Source organism: Microplitis demolitor, chromosome 1 (genome assembly GCF_026212275.2).
Source record: "Microplitis demolitor isolate Queensland-Clemson2020A chromosome 1, iyMicDemo2.1a, whole genome shotgun sequence".
NCBI lineage: Eukaryota > Metazoa > Arthropoda > Insecta > Hymenoptera > Braconidae > Microplitis > Microplitis demolitor.
Genome location: NC_068545.1, coordinates 7,470,948 through 7,491,280, shown reverse-complemented (window position 1 = coordinate 7,491,280; position 20,333 = coordinate 7,470,948). Strand labels below are relative to the sequence as shown.

Sequence of the window (20,333 nt, the reverse complement as noted above, 5' to 3'; positions counted from 1 at the left end):
CCGCCATTTCATCACATCGATCTTCATCGTGGGTTGATCAGTACAAATACAGCTATCCGTCTAACCGCTTCGCTCAGATAAAGTATTCTTGTAATATAATTTCACTTAATTTACGTTTGATTGTCCTCAATAATTAGACAGTATACTAAGGCTGCTATTCATTGAGAATTGTCGCTCGCGTATAATTAACAGTAATTAATTTCAACGCGTTCTGATCCGCTATCGACCACGTGTCGAGTTTTTATACGTGAATTTAATATTGTTCGCATTCCCTATCGCGTATATATCTATTTGCATTCGCTATCAAGTATTTTACTCACAAGTTTTTCAGTATACATATTGTTAAATGAAGAGCTAATTTATGATCTGTAATTTTTGAGTTGATTGTTAGTTATTGAATTAACCACACCTACACCAGAATCCTTTTGTATATTGTCTCAATTTTACAAATAATGATATACGGAAAAGAGAAATATGTTAAAAGAGTGTGTGAGGTTACAAAGTATAATTCGAAAATTTAGTGTTACGGCCGGTGGCCAGATAATTAGGAATTAAATTTTAGTCACGTAGCAGGTCCGGGCAACCGAGTGGAATTAGATATAGTTCAGAGGACTTGTGCGTGTGTGATAAAAGTCCAGAGGTCTCGTGTGAAAATAGGTGAAAGTCTAGAAGACAGTTATAAGTAAAGAAAGTCTCAGAGAATTGGTTTTAAGGATAAAGTTCAGGGGACAATCAATCGTATAAAATATAGTTCAGAGTTGCCCTCAAAGTTTCGTGCAACCATTAGTTGCTTAGTATATCGATAATCAATGACAAAAAGATCCTTTTTTATCTGCCGATATTTGAGGAACGAATTGTCGTACAGAGACAAAACGAAAAGCAAATTATAGCTGAGTAAATTTACTAACTAAGTTGCGCATTGATTTACCTGAAAAGAAATTACTCGACCCTAAAAACAGAACAAAAAATATTTCGAAAATTCTTGTCTAGAGCTATTTCTCATAATTGCGCAATAACCGTGGCTCAAAAAAAACCTTTGTCAGATTTTTAAACTAGAAATTTCGAGCTCCCATTTTTTAACTTCCTGCTAAGAAAATTGAAAATTAAAAAAAAAAAAAAAAGGGGGAAGTAGTTGGTTTTGGACCGATTTTTGAAAATCCAATTTCTAACAGATCTTGATGTTTTGAGGTTCTAGGAAGCTATTTTGACTAATTTCAAAATGTCTGAGTGTATGTATGTGCGCGTGTACGTACATTGAGAGAGAAGTGCATGGTTGTAGTAACTGTAAAGTGATGAGTATGAAAAAATAGTAATCTTAACTAATATTTATAGTTTCTTGTACTACATTATAGTGCCTGAACCTATTTAAAAGTAGTAGTATCAACTAAGCATTACTAACATTTTTTGTTTTGCTGTCGTAACTATTTAATGATATTTCTCAGAACTTATATTTCAGCAGTAATAATAAACATACTCTTTTAGTTCACCCCTACAAATAAAGAATGTACCAGTGACTATTTTAGTTTGTTTATCATCCAATAGTTTCTGTAACTACTTATTATAGTCAACGCAACTACTCTGACAATGTAGTCACCGTATTTCGCTATGCATAAATAGTTTCTCCAACTACTAATAGATAGATCGATTGAACTGTGATACGTAACTCTAATTAACATTAAAATGGTGATTAATAAAACCGTTATTAAATTATTCGCCTCATATATTAACGATTTTCAAAAGTTTGAGGAAAAACATGTGGATCAGAATACTAAAATAAAATTATTATATTGCAATATACAGGATTAAGAGACTATAACTTTTACTTGTTTAAAGAAAAATTTTTGTATTTTCGGACCGTTTCAAGTTTGTTTTGGTGAAATAGTAATTTTATTAAAAAAATAATAAATATTATCAGATTTTAGTCTCCGTGTTGCATATGTCGTATCCAACATAATTATTTACATTAGACTATTGTCACTTATAAAAGTTATTAAAAAATATTATCATGTACAAAATAAATTTTATCAACACCAAACTATTTTTAAAATATTCCCAGGATATATTGTCAATATTTTTTAAATAACTATATAATATATCAATGTCAAAAAAGATTTACAAATATTCTCTCGAAAGGATTGCTAAAAAATAAATTTTAAATAATTTTAAAAAATATGTCACAAACATTCTAGAAAAAAATTTTTTTTTTCAACTATTTTAAATATTTTTTTTAGTAATATTTGTAAGAAATATTTAAAAAAAATTTTTTACGAATATTAACATACTTTAAAAATATTCCCGTTGGTAAATATTTTTAAAATATATTAAAACTAATAAGATATAAAGATAACTGGTTCCGTAGCGTAGCGGTATTATGGTCAGTCTCTCGTGCGTTTAGTGTGTTAGGTGTTAAGTTCGAATCCTTCATAGAGTAGTGACGAAAATCCGATTCTCAGATAGAAGAGCGACCAAATAAGTATGATATTAATATCTTAATACAGTACAAAACTAAGCACCTTGGTACTTCACTTGAATTGAGAATTAAAAAACAAAAAAAAAGATTAATTTTGTGAATTTATCATTGTTGAAATAATTGAAGGCACTAAACTAATGTAGTAGCTAAAACCATAAATCCTTAATAGTGGTTACTATATTTATTTCGTAATAAGAATTATATCGAATTAGGGTCGCTAACTATAGAAGAATAATTGTCATAACAATTTTCTTCTGGACATGCTAAATAAGAAACTGTTAAATTTACTACTCAATAATCACTTTAACTATACTTTTCTGTTACTGTTAACTAATATCATATTAGTTAACGAAGCTGCAGTTATTAGTGGAGGTCTCATTGAAATCTGGTTTTTACAGTTCAGAAAACCATTTTCTTTTTCTCTCAGTGTGACGATAAAATTTTTCAAAAACTTCTACTTTTAAAATGATACGTATAATTTGTAATAAGTTGCTTCTACATCCGACATAGTAATTTCCTATGAAGAATAATTACTTTCAAACAATCCAATACCAAGGCTAGTAGCATTGGGCATGTTCGGCCGAACTAAGTCCTGAGCAAATTTACTAATGACTTAGTTCGGCCGAACATGTCTATTTTCTTCAAAAAAAAAAATGACCGTCTATCATTTCATTCCTACTCATTGTAGTTATAGGTTTAAACGTGTAAGAGCAAGTAATCCTGGTGACGTCCAAAGTATTAGTGTAAGCAATGCAGCTATATTTTCAAAAAACTTGAATGGGGCATAAGATTTTATGTTTGATATACTTTACGCATGGTTTAAAGTTTGAATTCATGGTAATTTTAAAGATTTATTAAATTAAATGATTAATTAATTAATTTAATTCTATTAAATTAATTATATTATCATAGAATTTTAATTAATTAACTATTAGTAAAATAAACTTTCATCGGGATTTTTCTAACGATTTATATTAATTTAAAATATACCGCTTACGCGGAAAAAAACTGGAATAATTACAGAATAAAATGTAAAAACAAGCCCGTCATATTCAAAATAACAAAATTTAAAATGTATGCTGTAATTTTTTAATTTTATCCAGTAACAAATCAGTTGTAAATTAAACAGTAATATTTACAGTTTGAAAATGTAAATTGAATCTAGTAAAATGTAAAATAATTATTCAGTTAACAGTGTTCAATTTTCAGTGTAGATGATTGACTTTTAGTAGAGACTAAATTCAGTGATATTGAGTGTAAACATATAGACAAAGATAAAAGCTTACCGCTGTTCCATTGAATCGGTTCTATTTGACCTGTATCCGCTGTCATTAAGACTATTCTCCTGTCGTAATGAGGGCAATGACTCCCAAGGTGATTCTCTCTTGTGTCCTCCCCGGTCATAACTAAGGTTTATAGAATTGGATGCCGCTGATCCTAATGTTGAGCTACCAGACCGCCATCCATCTGAATGTCGAAACCATTGAGCTCTTGCTGATTCTCCAATACAACTGGTACATCGTTGTGAAACACTACAAAATTATGTATTTTTCGTTTTTCACTTTTTTTTTTTTTTTTTTTTTTTTTTTTTTTTTTTAATAAATACATTAATTTTAATTATGATGAAAAAAAATACAAAAAATAATTACTTTGGTTCGTATTTTGCGTTGTAGTCACTGAGATATCCCTCACGTTCAACAGCTTCGCGTTCTCTTTTCTCTCTTATTATTTCATTCCGATCACTGTAGTAACCATCACGATCCTTACTATTTTGCCGATCATTTGAATAACGATAGGACAGCGGAAGTGTCGATGATTTATTTGAATTTGGACCTGCATCATTATTTATCAAATTTTCCGTTAAATTATTATTATTATTGTCATTATCTCTATTGTCATTATCAATATCCGTATAAACTGTTCGTTCATATTGAGCAAATATTTGACATGTAACATGAGATGGTGATTTAAATTCAACATAACACGCAGCTTTTTCACGTCGAGGAAAGCTCATTACCGGTACTTGAGCTAATTTATTATGGTTCGATAATGTATATTGTTTACATGCTCATAAAAAAAATGTTAATTATAATTCTTGTACTCACGCTTGCGCGATGAGTGTGGTGTGCGTTGAACATTCATCGGAATATTTTCTGCTAACTCTAAAAAAAAAGGAGATCGATTATGTCATTATTGAGTTGAAAAAACATTTTTCGAATAATTGTTTGTTTAAAGAATTACACGCCTTTGCACTCAATATATTTTTAGTCAAAAACATGTTTTATCTTTAGTTGAGATATATTTTTTTAAAATAATTGCTTGTCAAGTATTCTATAAGCACATTAATAAATAAATTATGAAATCTTCAAAAGATAAAAACAAATATTTATATTGTATGCCTTAAGCGCGAAGGCTATATATTTTACTATCGCTTGAAAATCAAAAAATAGATTTTGTAATGTTAAATTATATCTGAAATTTATAATGTACACTTAAGCAGAGTAAAAAATTACATTGTTACAAAAAAAAAAAAAAAATAATTAAAAAACAGATTTGATATATTTCTATGTCGATCAATAAAATGTTTATATAAAATAACTGTTTTAATGGCTTCTACCCTGATTAAGAAGAATGATTTTGAACGGGCAATATTTTCTCAAACTAATTCAAATACTTCAAAATTAAGTCAAAAAGCTCTAAATCAACTTATCTATTTTTTTGTTTTTAATTAATGATTGACCAAAAAAAAAAAAAAAAAAAAAAAAAAAATGAAGCTCTGAGCTTTAATCGGTTGGTAATTATTAAGAAATATGTTAAAATAGAAAAAACGAAGTTTTTCAATGAAATATTGTCATATATGCAATAAACTTTTAATTTACTTGAATATTTTTAGTATATAGCGTGATTACTTTTTGGATTTTTCAACTTTATTATTTCTTCAATAAAAATATTTTGCTACGTTAAAAAAAAAAAAAAAAAAAAAAAAAAACAATCTTTAGCCATTTCAAATCTTTTCCAGTTAATTGATTTTATTAAAAATAAAATTAAACTTGTATCTTAAGACGAAGAAAATAAGTTAGTCCATAAATAAATAAAATAAAACTTAAATTATAGCAATAATAATAATATTTTATACAAATAAAATTATATAAAACCGTAGTTCTGACCTAGATTTTCCATGCTTTGAGTTAAAAGTGCTTCAAAGGTATGAAGACTGTAGCTTTCAGCATCCATTCCCTTCGCCAGAGTGTTTCTTAAATGCATTTCGTACTCGAGCAATAAACGGCTGGTTGGGCTTCCCGGTGTTGAAGTAGGTTGCATATTTTGTTGCTGCGGCTGCTGTTGTTGTTGTTGCTGCTGCTGTTGCTGTTGTTGCTGCTGCTGATACGGATGATGCTGCTGCTGATGATGCTGCTGGTGATGCTGTTGCTGCGGATGATGCTGCTGATGATATGTCTGGCCATTGTAGCGACGAGCACTGCAGTGGTTCGGTTGTTCCATATCTGAATTACCATTAGATGAACTTGGTGTTGTTGCGTAGCACTGATTGTCGAAGATAACGTTGTCTGACGGTGGGGACATGTCACCTGTGCACCGATTACGTTCCAAATCTAAGTACATCCTGCCTCTGCCGCCTAAGACAGAGCAGATACGCAACGTGCAAGTACTAAAAAATGGTGCAGCAGGTTCTTTAGACCTCTACAATTGCTCATTCCTCATTAACATCATTTCAATTTTTTATTTCATAACTGATTTTAATGAATCTAATGCCGGAATCTTCGATAAAGTGACTGTCCCCATTGTGTCGTTCCAATTACTGACCTTCCTTATAACATTATTAACCCTTACATTTTTTTTTTCTATTATTTTTACTTATTACAAATTATTGAACTAATTTACTGGAAAAATTATTATTATTTTTATGTAAAATGTAAGGGGTAATTATTTACTAACTATGCTACTAATATAATACGTTGTAATAATAAATTATTACTGCTTATTTTTAAAATCTATTTTTGGCAGAAAAACAAGCTCTACAATATTTATCGCAAGTAAGATAATTAGCGCTACGAGCTATGGTCACTAATTGGGACATACACTGTGTAAACTTAGTGAATAAAGCAATCGATAAAGTAGAAAAAAATATTTAGTACATGGAACGAGTTTTAATTTTCTTATAATATGTATTAAAACTTGTGCATGTAGTAAAGAATAAGTAGAAAAAACGGGATAAAACAAATTTTGTAAAGAAAAATAAATAATTAATAGATATTGTTTTGAAAATGATTAAATTTGAAAAAAGTTATTGAGGTGGAACTTTATTCAGTTTTATATTAAAGTTAGTAATTAAAAAATTTTAAATTATCCCACCTCATTTTTTTGTGATGAAAAAAAACTAAGAAAAAAATTTAGAGAATTAATTAACTCCAGAAAGTTGCAGTAATTCTTAAAATACTGTAATTCAGCAATGAACAAAAAAAATTAAATTTTCAAAATGAATTGAAATGATTAGAAATAATAATTAACCCTTTGGTTATTTTTTATTTCAAATGATTTTTCAATAAGAAACTAATGAAGAAAAATAACGATTTAAGTTTTCTAGATTTTTATGGAACACTTTGAATTAAAAGTACATAAATTAATGATCTAATGATTTTTTAAAACAAAAACAATTTTTTTTTTGTCGAAGAACTACTGATAGAGTTTATAAGAATCTTCAACATTTGACTTAAAAATTAAAATCTAATAGGACACGACATAAAAAGAAGTGAAAAAATGTTTTCACAGCTATTTTTGATATAATTACACTGGAAAAAAATGCGGCTATCGTAACCATCTGAAGTACTGCTAATGTTAGATGATTGTCATAATAAAATGCATCGTTAATGGCAATACTAGATTGCTATATTAAGGGCCAGTTTTTCGAACCGGGTTTATTTTTATCCGGGTTTTAATAAATATTGCTAGTACATCTAATAGGTGATCCGTTTGGAACGACTATTTTTTTTTACGTCCACTTCAAAATATTGTTGTAAACATTGAAAAAAAAATGCCCTGAAAGTTTCAGTTTTCCATTTTAATTTTAAGTACTTTACATTTGATTTTGAAGTTTTCCCATTTAAAATACATAGGAAAAGTTAGGATTTTTTTTCGATTCTCTTTTTTCTTCAAAAGTCTCTTCAGTAATTTTACTCAGATTCTAATTGTTTTTTCTATATTGGTTCTGAAAATCAGTTTTTTAATAATAATGTGGGATTTTTTTAAATTTGATATTGACTTAATAACGAAATTTGCAGTAAAAATGGAGGACGATTTTTTAGGAAATTTGATTTTCTACAAAAAAAGATCCTCTTAGTTAAGTGGCTCAAGATCTTTGTTCACGTGATATAGAAATTTCATTAATTTTGTAAATGATAGTATATTACATACCTAGGCCAGTAAAATAAGAAAAGTCTCAGAGCACATGTAATTGTTGGCCGAGGTGAGCCGAGGCTGACAAACATGTAGTCTGAAGCTTTCCTTTTTACTGGCCAACGTACGTATACTATTTTTCTGCTCGACGAAGCCGGAAAGTTGCAGCTTCGTTCAGGGCAGCGGCCCGAAAGTTGCCACTTTCCAGCCGGAGGGCAGAAAAATATTTTTTTAAAAATTCGACAAAATGCCTTTTAATTTTAATTTTAAATCAGTAAATAATTTTCTTTTTATTAATGTAGTCCATTAATGAAAATATGAAGGACTAAATTTGATAAACTTCGAAATATTTTTGAAGAGACATTTTTCTTAAAAAATTAATAAATTGTCTATAGCACATGAACGAAGCTTAGAATTTGAGCAAAATAAGAAAAGCTTTTTTATAGGAAATAAAATTTTCTAAAAAATTTTTACCTGCATTTTTACTGTAAATTGAAATGCGGCTGAGCTATAAAGAGTTGAAAAAAATCTTAACCTTGTTATGTATTTTAAATGGAAAAATTTCAAAATTAAATGTAAAGAACTTAAAATTAAAATTACGAGTTGAACCGTGCAGGGGATTTTTTTCAATGTCTACAACAATATTTTGAAGTAGAGTGAAAAAAAAAGTAGTCGTTCCAAACGGACCACCCTCATAGACATACTTGCAATATTAATTTAAATCTGGATAAAAATAAATCCGGTTTGAAAAACTGGATCTCAAACAGCAAAAAACCAAATATAGGAAATATAACTACATAGTATGGTTAAATTAACAATACTTTCATTTAAAATTGAAGATAAATATTATAGCAATCCAAATCGTTAATTTAGCAATTCGAATGGTTAATATATCAATCTGTATTGTGAATATATCAATACGTATTGATGATATTTTACGCAAATATAGTATCCCTGATTAAACAACTGAATTCAACCGAATTCAAAATTTTAATTCCGTTGTATTCTGTCGAATTCTGCAAAACAGAATTCAACTGAATTGAAAATTTAATTTGAATTAAACAGCATAAAACCGATTTAAAAATTTCAAATTCGTTTTAATTCAGTTCAATTCTGATTCAGAATCAAAAATTGAAGAATTATTTTTGAATTAATCAGAATTAAACCGAATAGAATTATTTAAATTCGTTTTAATTTGGACGAATTCTGGTTTTCCTGCCAAATTAGACAGAATTCATTTTTAAGTTAGGTACTGAATTAACAGAATTTATCTGAATTAAATAGAATTAAAAAATTAATTCTGTTTAATTCTATCGAATTCAGTTATTTAATCAGGAATATTACACATCTAGGGAAGTAAAGTAAGAAATGTCTTAGGCTTTGCTTCGGGCAACAATTACATGTAATCTGAGACATTTCTTCCTTTACTACCCTAGGTATGTAATCTACCGTACTATATTAACAATTTACGATTTTTTAAATCTTTAGATAATTACTATAACCTTACGGTATTGGGAACTGACAAACTGGGTCACGCAGTCTAGTGGTAAAAAATCAAACTATTGATAGCTTACAACAGTCAAGTAAATACACAGTGAATGCTTGCTGTTAACATCATCAATAAATTGTATTGGCAGGGAGCGCGACAAAAGCGACATCTGATGGTTACAAAAATCATGCTCGAGAATTGTAAGTGATATATAAAATCAGTATAAAAAATCCAAAATCGTTATTAAAACACAATACAAAAATTTATACTGATATAAATAAAAAAGTGCAATTGTATTTTGGATAGAGAAAATTAAAATTACACATATTTCCATAAAGAAAATAAGTATAAAAAATTTTAATAAATATCAAATACTATTATTTCAGAATAGAATAAGATTAACCAATCGAATCAAAAAGCAAATAAGACATGACAGCTATTCCGTGTAAAAAAAAATGTTGAAAAAAGAATAAAAAAGCGTTGACTATTCTAAACATGAAAACGTGACACAACGATGAACTTTGTTTAAACGATTTTCAAACCTCTGACAATACACAGAAAATAACAATTGACTTAATACTACGAATTAATATTTTTCAGTGCAAAATACGTTCAGAAAAAATTACTTTTGAACTATTTCAAAACGTTTTTCGTTTTAGCACATTTTAATAATACAAGGATATTTTTTTTTATTTTATTGATTTTTCTCTTGAATTTCCGAAAGTTTAAAAAACGATCAAAAATAGTTCGTCGTTGTGTCACGTTTTGAAGTTTACAATAGTCAACACTTTTTTAATCTTTTTTTAACAATTATTTTTTTACACGGGATAATAATTAACGTTAAAAAAATAGTAGAATATTAATTCGAGTATTTAACAAAATTGAAGTGAATAATTTTATTTTTATTCATGATAATTTGTTGGTGAATCGTAACTGAGACAGAACTAACTTGTGTTGTTTTTTTTTTTTTTAATAATTTTTAGGCAATGATGAACATTATCCAAACCGGATTCGACTCAATAAATTATGACATATTGTTTTTTCTGCAATTTCAGTAATTTACAACACAACAACTGTTATGATTTTTTTTTATCTTTAACTTTCACGTGTTTGTGTTCAACAAGAGCATGATTCTACGAAATAGTGTTCACAGCGAGCGCTGCAATCGATTCAGTTGTCCCTACCATATACTAGACTCCCTGCCAATACAACAAATTGTTAAACAATAAAAATTAAAATAGAATTTGAAATATTTAGAGAACGTAAAGTCAACAAATTGAGTATTTTGTGCAGTAAGGGATTGTCGGAGTAAAGCAAATAAAAATTTAAACGCGGTTTTCTATAAATTTCCGGAGACTGGTGATCATTCAGTGTGTTATTAAATTTTTTTTTTTATAATTTGGAAAAAGTTGATAAATCAAAAACGTAGAAGACGTTATTAAAAATAAAGAAAGTTACTCTTCAAATGAAAGTTTGTTCCTTACATTAAAAAAAAACCGATTATATATTATTGCTAGATACCTGGCTAACGTATATACGTTTGTAAAGTTTATAACCCAAAACTTACAAACTGAAAATATTATTTTTGTCTTTTCAAGTAAATGAATACTAATTATAATAATATTTTTATTATTCTGTAATTTTTTAAATTTTCGCATTAATTTCATGGGGTTTTTTTTTATATGAAACGTTTCTATACAAAGCAGGGTAACTACCATCACATATTTATCACTTTTTTCGGGGTTTATTTTACATTTCGTTGAATAGCCGACAAATAATTTGTTTTGGGTTTTTACCCGTCGGACCCTTATTAAAAGAAACGATTTAAAACCATTAGAAAAAACAAATTTTAAATACTTTTTAATGCGATTGAATACCTTGAATACGTTTGAATCGCCCTTCTTATGGGCATTGAACACTATAAATCGTTTTGAATCGTTTCTTTTAGTCAGGGAGATAATATATCTATGAAATTTAATAACATATTATTTATTTACTCTACTATCATATGGGTTACGCATTTAAAAGTGTAAGCTACTGTCCGACATATTTTTTAAGCCATGCCTCCGTGTCAGTTCCCAATTGCTTTTACAGCAACATTTCTGTTTCAATGTATGTAATACCAATTTATCAAAAAAACTTGAAATTTAATTAAAATCATTTTCTATTCTTTTTGCTTTTGTTTTCCACTGAGTTACAGTATTTTCAAAAATTCAAAAAAAAATTTGCAATGTTTTTTGTGTTAGTGTATTAAAACCAATAAACTGAAAATTGAATAATCACTACCTAAAAGTATTAAGATAATTACACTAACAAGAATATTCATCTGACAAAAATAAATTCTATTCATTTTTATAAATATTAAAAAATGCAACATAATAAAATACGCTCCATTACAGTAATTTTTGTCAACAAATCAAATTGAATAAAAAAATTTTGATTCGTGCGAGCGGATTAAATAAATAAAAAATCATCAATACTCAAAAACTAAAGTTTTAACAATAAATAGAAAAAAATTACATCATAACAACGAAAACGTACGTGAAATTAAATGATAAAAATATTAAACGGTAATAACCATAAATAAAAGTAGGAAAAGTGAACTATGTACCAGTAGAATATTGACGACTCATCTCGTGAATGCTTCTTGATCCTTGAAATTTATTATTATACGGACTTCTGTATGGATGTGCATAATTATCATTTTCCGGTTCGGAATGTATGTACCTCTGATTATTATTATTTGGATGATGATAGTGATAAGTATGAGCATGAGGATGACGTTTTCTCGTCATCTCTGGTGAAGTTGCTGGACTGTCAATACTTGACATTGGTTTGAGCATCCGTTTCAATGTATTCGGATCGAGGCTAATACCGCCGTTTTGAGCATTTTCAATTCTCATATCATCCGTACTTTTACTCTTGGATTTTCTGCTGCCATGATTATTACTACTATTGTTATTAACAATGTTAAAGAAATTACCATTTTGGATTTCATACTCTGTATAATCAGCAGATTTTGTATGATGTAATTGTTCTTTACGAAATTTACTACCTAATGTACCCCCTACTTGTATACTTTCTGATTTTAATGACTCACTGCCATTTTGTGTTGCACTGTCCTGACGTTTTATTCCTTTTTTTGGTGATGTCGTTGTACCTTTATCGTCTGGACTATCAATCTAAAAAATTATCATTTATTATAATTAATCTCAATAATAGGGTGACTCAAAAAAACCTACTTTTTTTTGTTTTTGAGTCTCATATAAAAATTTGGTGGTTCAACATATTTTCAGAACCCTCTCCAGAAATCAGCTCGATAAAAATTTTTTAAGAGGTTGCTCACGAATTTTTAAAATTCCAAAAATGATTGAAATTTGGATTTTTTTTCTAATTTTTTTCTTTTCCTCCATGAAAATAATTTATGTGTCAAATATATTGAAAATATATTTCTACACATAAATAATGTGTAAACGAAGTATAACAACAATGTATGTCAAATATAATGAGAATATAAAAGAATATATATTATTTATAAAAAAAATATAAATAGAATATATATGAATTATATAATTTTTGACCGATTTTCGTATATATAAAATATATGTTCATTATAATGAAGTTAGATGTATATAACATATTTTGTACGGGTAATCATAAAAGCAGTAAAAATTAAAAGAAATATACACAAAATATAAGCCGAACATATAATTGAAATACATTCAGAGTATATTTCAAAAGAAATGATTCTAAAATGACTATGGGGACTTATAATGGAGTTTTCTTTGACAAAATTAGATCTGAAAGAAATAGGTGAGGTCAGCAGCAGAGATGTCTGAGAGGAAAACTCCAAAATGACTATGAGGACCATCATTGAAGTCTTCCTTAGAAAAATTTGGCCCTGAAATATATAGTAGGAGGGGGGGGGGATAATTTGCGAGATTCGCTTGAGAAAACGTTCCAAAATTATCACAGGAGTCTTTGTGGGAGTCTCAATAAGAGAAATTTGAACTTTGTTACAAACCCATATTTTTTTTCCGTCTCAAATTTTTTTTTACAAAAACTTCCACAAATATCCCTGTGGTAATTTTGGAATCATTTCTCTCGAAATATATTTTGAATATATTTCAATTATATATTTGGCTTATATTTTGTATATATTTTTAATATATTTAGATTATATTTCACTCCAAATATTTTTATTATATGCTTACTATATTCTCTACATATTCTCCATATATTTTTTTAGAAGTACCTAATTATATTTTTAATATAATTCAAATATATATTACATATATTTTGGTTATATTTAATTATAATATTTTTTCCTTACAAACTAAATATATTTAACATATATTCCATCAATTATATTTTAAATATAAAACCAATATATTTTATATACACGGAGAAAAAAATTAGGTAATTTTTACTAAATTTGAAAAAAAATTACAATCCGAGAAGTAATCTTGAAACGTTAAAAAAAAATCAAAACTTCTACAAAACTCAAAGTAAAGATTACAACATATTATTTAGGATAATAATTTCCGTTGATTATAAAAATTACTGTATTCTAATTAAAATTTACTAGCGACGAATAAAAATGATAATGTACCAATAATTTTGACTATTACACTTAATAAATATTAGTTAACACGCTTTGTAAAAGATGTATTCTGGCGAGTAATTTTTACAATCTCAAACAGTAATTTTATCTCTCGGAGTAGCAATTTGTCTTACCGACATTTTAAAATGTACAGTACCTACGTAGAATTACATTGGAGATGTAATATTTATCAACTACGAAACAAAAACTGCGACTAATGTACTAACTTTTAATAATTCTGAAAACAATTTATACTTTTTGTAACATTGAACTATTCTTAAATGAATAAGTAAATATTGATTTTTTCCAAGCGAAAATTTAACGAAGCTGCATTGTAATTATTATGATAAGTGAAAATTACAATCTAGACAGTAAAAATTGAAATAAAAAATTAACTCTCTACAAATCATCGTAATTTTTTTTTATGGATTGTATTTTTTATTTGAGATAGAAAATTTTTCATTGGAATTGTAATTATTATTTAATTTTGACCTGCATTTTTTTCCGTACATATTTCAATGAAATGATAATAATTGAGTTTTAAAAAAATATACAAATGAATTCAAAATGTTAGTTACATATTATCAGTTAAAATTCAAAATGCTTGAGCGCCGTTTAAATATCTATATTTCGAGCTAAAATTTTCAGCATGTCATTGATTGTACAGATAGAAAATATTTATTGCCGCGAGAAAGAAAAAACTAAAAAAAATAAATCCGAATTTCAATCAGTTTTGGAATTTCCGAATTTTTCAAGCGACCCCGTAAAAATTGTTTATCGAGTTGATTTTTGGAGAGGATTCTTAAAACATGTGACCAACAAATTTTTATATGAGATTCGAAAACAAAAGAAAGTCGGTTTTTTGGATCACCTTTGTCAATAATAAAAATTAATAAATTAAAAATAAAATAATTATTACCTGTGAACCAACGGTAGCAGTACCAGTTGCAACGTTAACTGTTTTGGGCGTTGTCTGACATGTTTCATTCTGCAGTTGTTTGTCTTTACTGACGTGCCTTGACGTATCGCCGTACTTAGATGTTTTACCTGGTGTATCGCTAGTATTATTGACATTGTCGTAAAGTGAAACGCTGGATGTTGCGTTGTTACCTATCTTGTCACGTCCAGGTGTCATCTCTATATCCCCGGAACGTGGATTCAGTACCATGTTTCTAGGTAACGATACGGGGCCTGCGCAAAATAATAAAATAAGATTATATAACTTATAAATAATTCTTATTTTTTATCAACTATAAATAATTTATAAATTCACGCATCAGTTTTTTAGTTATGTTTAAGTGAGCTTGAACTTGGTAGTCGATATTTTTTATTTAGTTAAAATAAAGCCTACTGAAGGCGCAATTACGTTTAAGGGGGGCCACTAGTGTGAAATTTTGAAAAAAACAATTTTTTTTGCATATTTCGATAGTCTATACTTTAAAAACTAACGTACTCCAATTTCAAGTGCATATCTCGAATATTTTTTTTGAGTTACAGCCATCTGAATAGCCGCTTATTGGTTCTCGAAAATACATTTTTCAAAATTGCTACAGTTATAACTCGAAGACAAATCATCCGATCGATTTGATTTGAATTGCAGCACTTATATATGTTGCTTCGTACCATGAACCTCCAGTTTTCCAATCGAATCAAAAATGTAATTTTAGCAGACCAAAAATCATCAAATTTTTGTGCGAAATTTGAAATTTTTTTTAAAAACTCCGTCTTTTCGTTAATTTTCAATTTTTTTCTTAGCCCGAGGGTAATGGTACGGAAAATGCCTTCTAGTTTATGAAACTTTTTGTGCAGAGGGCGAACTTTTTTTTTTTTGAAATGTTGGGAGATTGTGAATAACTCGTTGAATTTCGAATTTTTTGATCCACAAATTTGATCTTGTATTTTATACCCATAAATATATCCTTAAAAAATTAAAATATTCCATGCTGTAGTTTTCTTTAAAAAAATTCCGAAAAATCATCTTTTTTTCAGGCAGTCACACTAGTGGTCCCCCTTAAAATGAAATCTAACTAACCATACGATTACGTTTAATAATATTAACTTTATTAATTTAAATAAATTATATATCTATTCAGTACTTAATATAAAAATAAATCAAATAAAACCTTACCGCAAGGACCAGCGGAAAACCTTTGATCACGAGTACGGGATAGTCTTGATAGTTGCTCGGGCACCATGCAAGTGCATTGAGGTGCTTTTGTTCGACTAGGAGAAGCCGGTGTAGAAAGTGGTTTCATCCGTGTTTTGACCTTTTGCTTGTTGGGAGGTTCCAGTTTGAGAGAATACGAAGAAGGCGCTTTACGGGGTGTTTTCGTCGAGGGTGACTGGAAAGGCCAAAGATAAAATGTGAATCACCCAACCTGTAGATAAATACCATTTGCGATAGGATATGCGGCAACTATAAAGTATATATAGCCCGCCTTTAGCTATTATTACTGTTTATTTAACTATGAACTCCTGTTGGTATTTAAAGCAACTTTCAGGATACTCGTAGATATGAAAAATATCTACGGATACTTACGCAGCAATCTTTGAACTGTTTAGCATCTATTGGTGAAGTAAAATTCAAACCCCATGTATCATTGGTCATCGAGTCTTTCCAGTAGATAAAGCATTCCGATGCTTGTCCGATTCTTGTACCTTTCAATAATTATTAAATAATATAGTCAAAACTTTATTTGTACTGAAACTATTTAAATATTTATAAAATTTGTACTGAGTTTAAAATTTCTTTTTAATTTATAATAAATAAAAAGTTTCCAAGTAATTTCATATGTGGTTATGTATGACCATGCATACTCATATATGGTTGTGTATCAAAGTACACCATTTATTTTTTTCTTGTCAATAAAATTGTCTTAGAAATTATATATGGTCATATATGATTTGATCTAACTATTTATGGTCATATATGATTCGTTTTTCCCGAATGGAGATATAAAAAATGTAAAAAAACAATAATATAAATTGTTTTTAATAATTATCAGAAAATTTGTTAAATTTTATTTTTACGATGAGACATGAACTAATACATTCTAATACTAAGTGTGTTACAAGTGTATTATTTTAATACATATTAAATGTGTTCTATGTTTAAGGCCATAAGCGAAACTATAGTGATATAGAACTCAAATTTTAAAAGATTAAAACTTAAATGCTTTAAAATAAACTAAGATATCATTGATTGTTGAACTTCTTATAAAATAAACTTATTATAAAGTTCACTAAAAAAAAAAGTTATAAAAAAAAAATTGAATACACATTTAGCAACTTAAATATTTAATAACAAAAAAAAGTATTTTTTTTATTTCTAACAATTCTTGACGTAAAATGCTGATTAACATTGTAGAATAATAGGTCATTGTGTTACTGGGGATAAAAAAAAAAGACGAGGATGCGGCTGATTGACATCACACATCTGCAATAGTGTTTTATCCCGTAAGTCTATGGACTTATGAGAATACTTATTTATGAGAATGACATATGATTATTCAAAGGCTCATAATAAATAAATGCAGCTGAAGTGAAGTCAGAAACTAATTTTGCGAACAGAAACTATATGTTTTCTGCTTTAGGGAATAAACTAATGAATTCTAACTCGTTAAATCGCATCACCTAAAATTGGCTTGTTTCCATCGGCTAAGCAGACACTGAAACTATGAGCTTCAATGCAGATGATAAAAAAAAAATTTAACTGACCTGGTTGTACCAGTCGTACATCTAGAATCTTGTCAACTTGGCTATTATAGGCGGTAATATGGAAGACCATTTCAGGGGAATCCTGAAGACAGCGAATGTTGACAGGTACAAGATCCTCTGAAACTTGTTGCCATTTGACAAGACCTGTTTGTCCGGCCGCACTTACATGAAAGACTTCAGCCCACAATCTGAAAGTACTCAAAATTGTGTTAATTATTTTGTTCTGCGGAACCCGTAATTAAAAAAAAAGTAAGTTAGTAGAATAAGAAATTTTTAATTAGAAAAAATTTATAAGAATAGATTTAATACATGCAAAAAAAAAGAATACACAAACTTAAGCTTATATATATTATTGATTTATATAGACTTGCGAAGCATCAGTTGTAAGGCGAGATGAAAGAAATGATCAATATATACGTGATTGATAATGTGAGTGATTGTGAAGTGTTTGAGAATCTTGAATAATAACAATATATAAATATATGTAAGACTGTTTCAAATTAAGGGACTATTTTTTATTTTTTTTTAAAGAACATTGAAAATCGAAAGGGTATCGGGTAATCAAAAAGGTAAAAGAAAAGTATGTTTTATCTAAAATTTAAATTGACTTTACAATTCAATTCTTTTTCAATTAAAAACATCAAATCTTTTTACATTGATAATTAAAAAAATTTCTAGATTATAAAATAATAATCAAATGGAGAAAATAACAAGTTCTTTGCAATTCAGTTCAGAAGTTAGACTTCAAATGTGGAAAATTAAATAAAATATTTCTCAACTAATAAATAAATACAAATTTACATATTTTTTATGTATTTTTAATATATTTTTTTCATGTACTAAAAATACATATTTTTTATATTTCAATATATATTTTTTTTATAAATTTTTTTCTCGGGGGACGTTTCAGATGATAAAAAAAGTGATTTTTGTATTCCATTAATGCTCTTGAATATTCTAAAAATAACAAATTTCGGTAAAATTTTTTTTTTTCAGTGTATTCATTTACTCTGGATGTACGCGCTCAATGAAATATTTAACTTCTTCAATTACAAAAGTACATTGCAGGTAGTAAATAAGTATAGTCATATGAAAACGAAAAAAAATTGAATCAGCGGTTCTAGTTCATTGTGGCCAGAAGGTATCCAATGATTTCAGTCAATTGTATTATTATTGAGTAAAACATATAAATTGACTCACTACTATAATATATTGAGGAAAATAAAAAGTAAGTTAAGATAATTGCATAAAACTTTTCATTAACATTTGCAAAATTGATTAAAAAATAAATCAATAATTTTCATCAAATCAAAACAGTATTTTTTTTCAAATTCATGTATGTTGTTCTTATCACATACATATACGACTTCAGCTCCATCTCTTATTTTTCAATGTAATCTCACATTTCATTTCATCAAATACATCGTTTTTGACAGAAATATTTCTATAGTAAGCCTAAAACCGTAAAGCCTTTTATTCAAACCTCCCTGTATTATTGTTTCAATTTCCATGTTTTTGAATCAATTGAAATTCAGTTGACTCAAATGATTCAAGCCAAGTACGCAGCGTATTTCGGAAGAAAACACGATTTTTATCAGTGCAAGCTCCTTGAACTATATCAAACTTTGATGTTGGATATCCTATGAATAGTTAAATTTATGCAAAAATTGTAAGAGATCTTTTTTGTAGATCAGTAAATTTGCTACAAAATCGTTCAAAAGAAATTTTCTGTATCTTGATTTGTTCGGAAGTTATTCACCATGATATTAAACGAAAAATTGAAAATTATTAACAGCCACCTCTTTATATCAATATTAAGAGCTTAAATTTTAATTATCACCATGTTTTAAGATAACTTTTTGACTCTTTTAATGTTCTTTAAAAAAAAAAAAAATCGCCCCTTAATTTGAAACAGTCTAATATATATATCGTTATCAAAGAAAATTTAACATCTGACAGCATCCTTTTGAATCAGAAACTTTTGTGAGTATTTCACTAAGAAGCAATCTATCAATTTTTATCGTGTATATAAGTTTAGAAATATTTCAAAATATAAATATATATATACTTTTTTATTGATAAAGATATAAAATATACACAGAAATTTTTTTATAAAAAAAAAAAAAAAAAAAATAAATAAACACTAAATATTACCTCGATATTTATTGTGCACATTTTTATAAAATAATTAAATATATACTGTTTAATTGCTCATTGTTCGATCGTTGTTTACGACTGAATAAATTGTCGTAAGGTAATTTTATTTTTAATGCAAATGAATTTTTTTTTGTTTTGTTCAAATTAAGTCAGTGATTTTTTATTTATCGAGTAAATAAAGTTTCTATTTGTAATAAATTGACATTAAATGTGTAAAAAGTCGTGAAAGGTAAAAGACCTAATACCGTATCAGGGACTAGTACCCGATCAATCCCTGTATTTGTATATTTATATATTTAATGAAGATATACAAATGCATGAAGTAATCGGGTTTTATGTCTTTTACTTTATATAAATTATTTAAGTTATCATTCAAACTCTGTAATCATGTAATAATTTTTGGTTGAACTAAAAAGAAATGAATAGCCGTTTTTTTTTCTTTTATGTCACTTGACGTATTTCCAATAATAAAATGTGACATCAAA

At 27.8% G+C, this 20,333-nt stretch overlaps 1 protein-coding gene across 4 annotated transcripts in view; it reads right to left on the bottom strand.

Moving 5' to 3' along the window:
* Positions 1 to 20,333, bottom strand: part of LOC103574251 (protein still life, isoforms C/SIF type 2) — a 112,476-nt gene that overhangs the window by 72,585 nt on the left and 19,558 nt on the right. For 3 of the 4 annotated variants that reach the window (XM_053743017.1, XM_053743022.1, XM_053743020.1), the window contains exons 3-11: positions 17,692 to 17,879; positions 16,514 to 16,632; positions 16,103 to 16,316; positions 14,894 to 15,165; positions 11,983 to 12,553; positions 5,638 to 6,105; positions 4,576 to 4,632; positions 4,120 to 4,303; positions 3,757 to 4,002 (exon numbers count right to left, since the gene is read on the bottom strand). In XM_053743017.1, coding sequence (XP_053598992.1) covers positions 3,757 to 4,002; positions 4,120 to 4,303; positions 4,576 to 4,632; positions 5,638 to 6,105; positions 11,983 to 12,553; positions 14,894 to 15,165; positions 16,103 to 16,316; positions 16,514 to 16,632; positions 17,692 to 17,879 — 2,319 coding nt within the window. The remainder of the gene's footprint in view (positions 1 to 3,756; positions 4,003 to 4,119; positions 4,304 to 4,575; positions 4,633 to 5,637; positions 6,106 to 11,982; positions 12,554 to 14,893; positions 15,166 to 16,102; positions 16,317 to 16,513; positions 16,633 to 17,691; positions 17,880 to 20,333) is intronic. The other variant, XM_053743024.1, reaches the window with a different exon arrangement.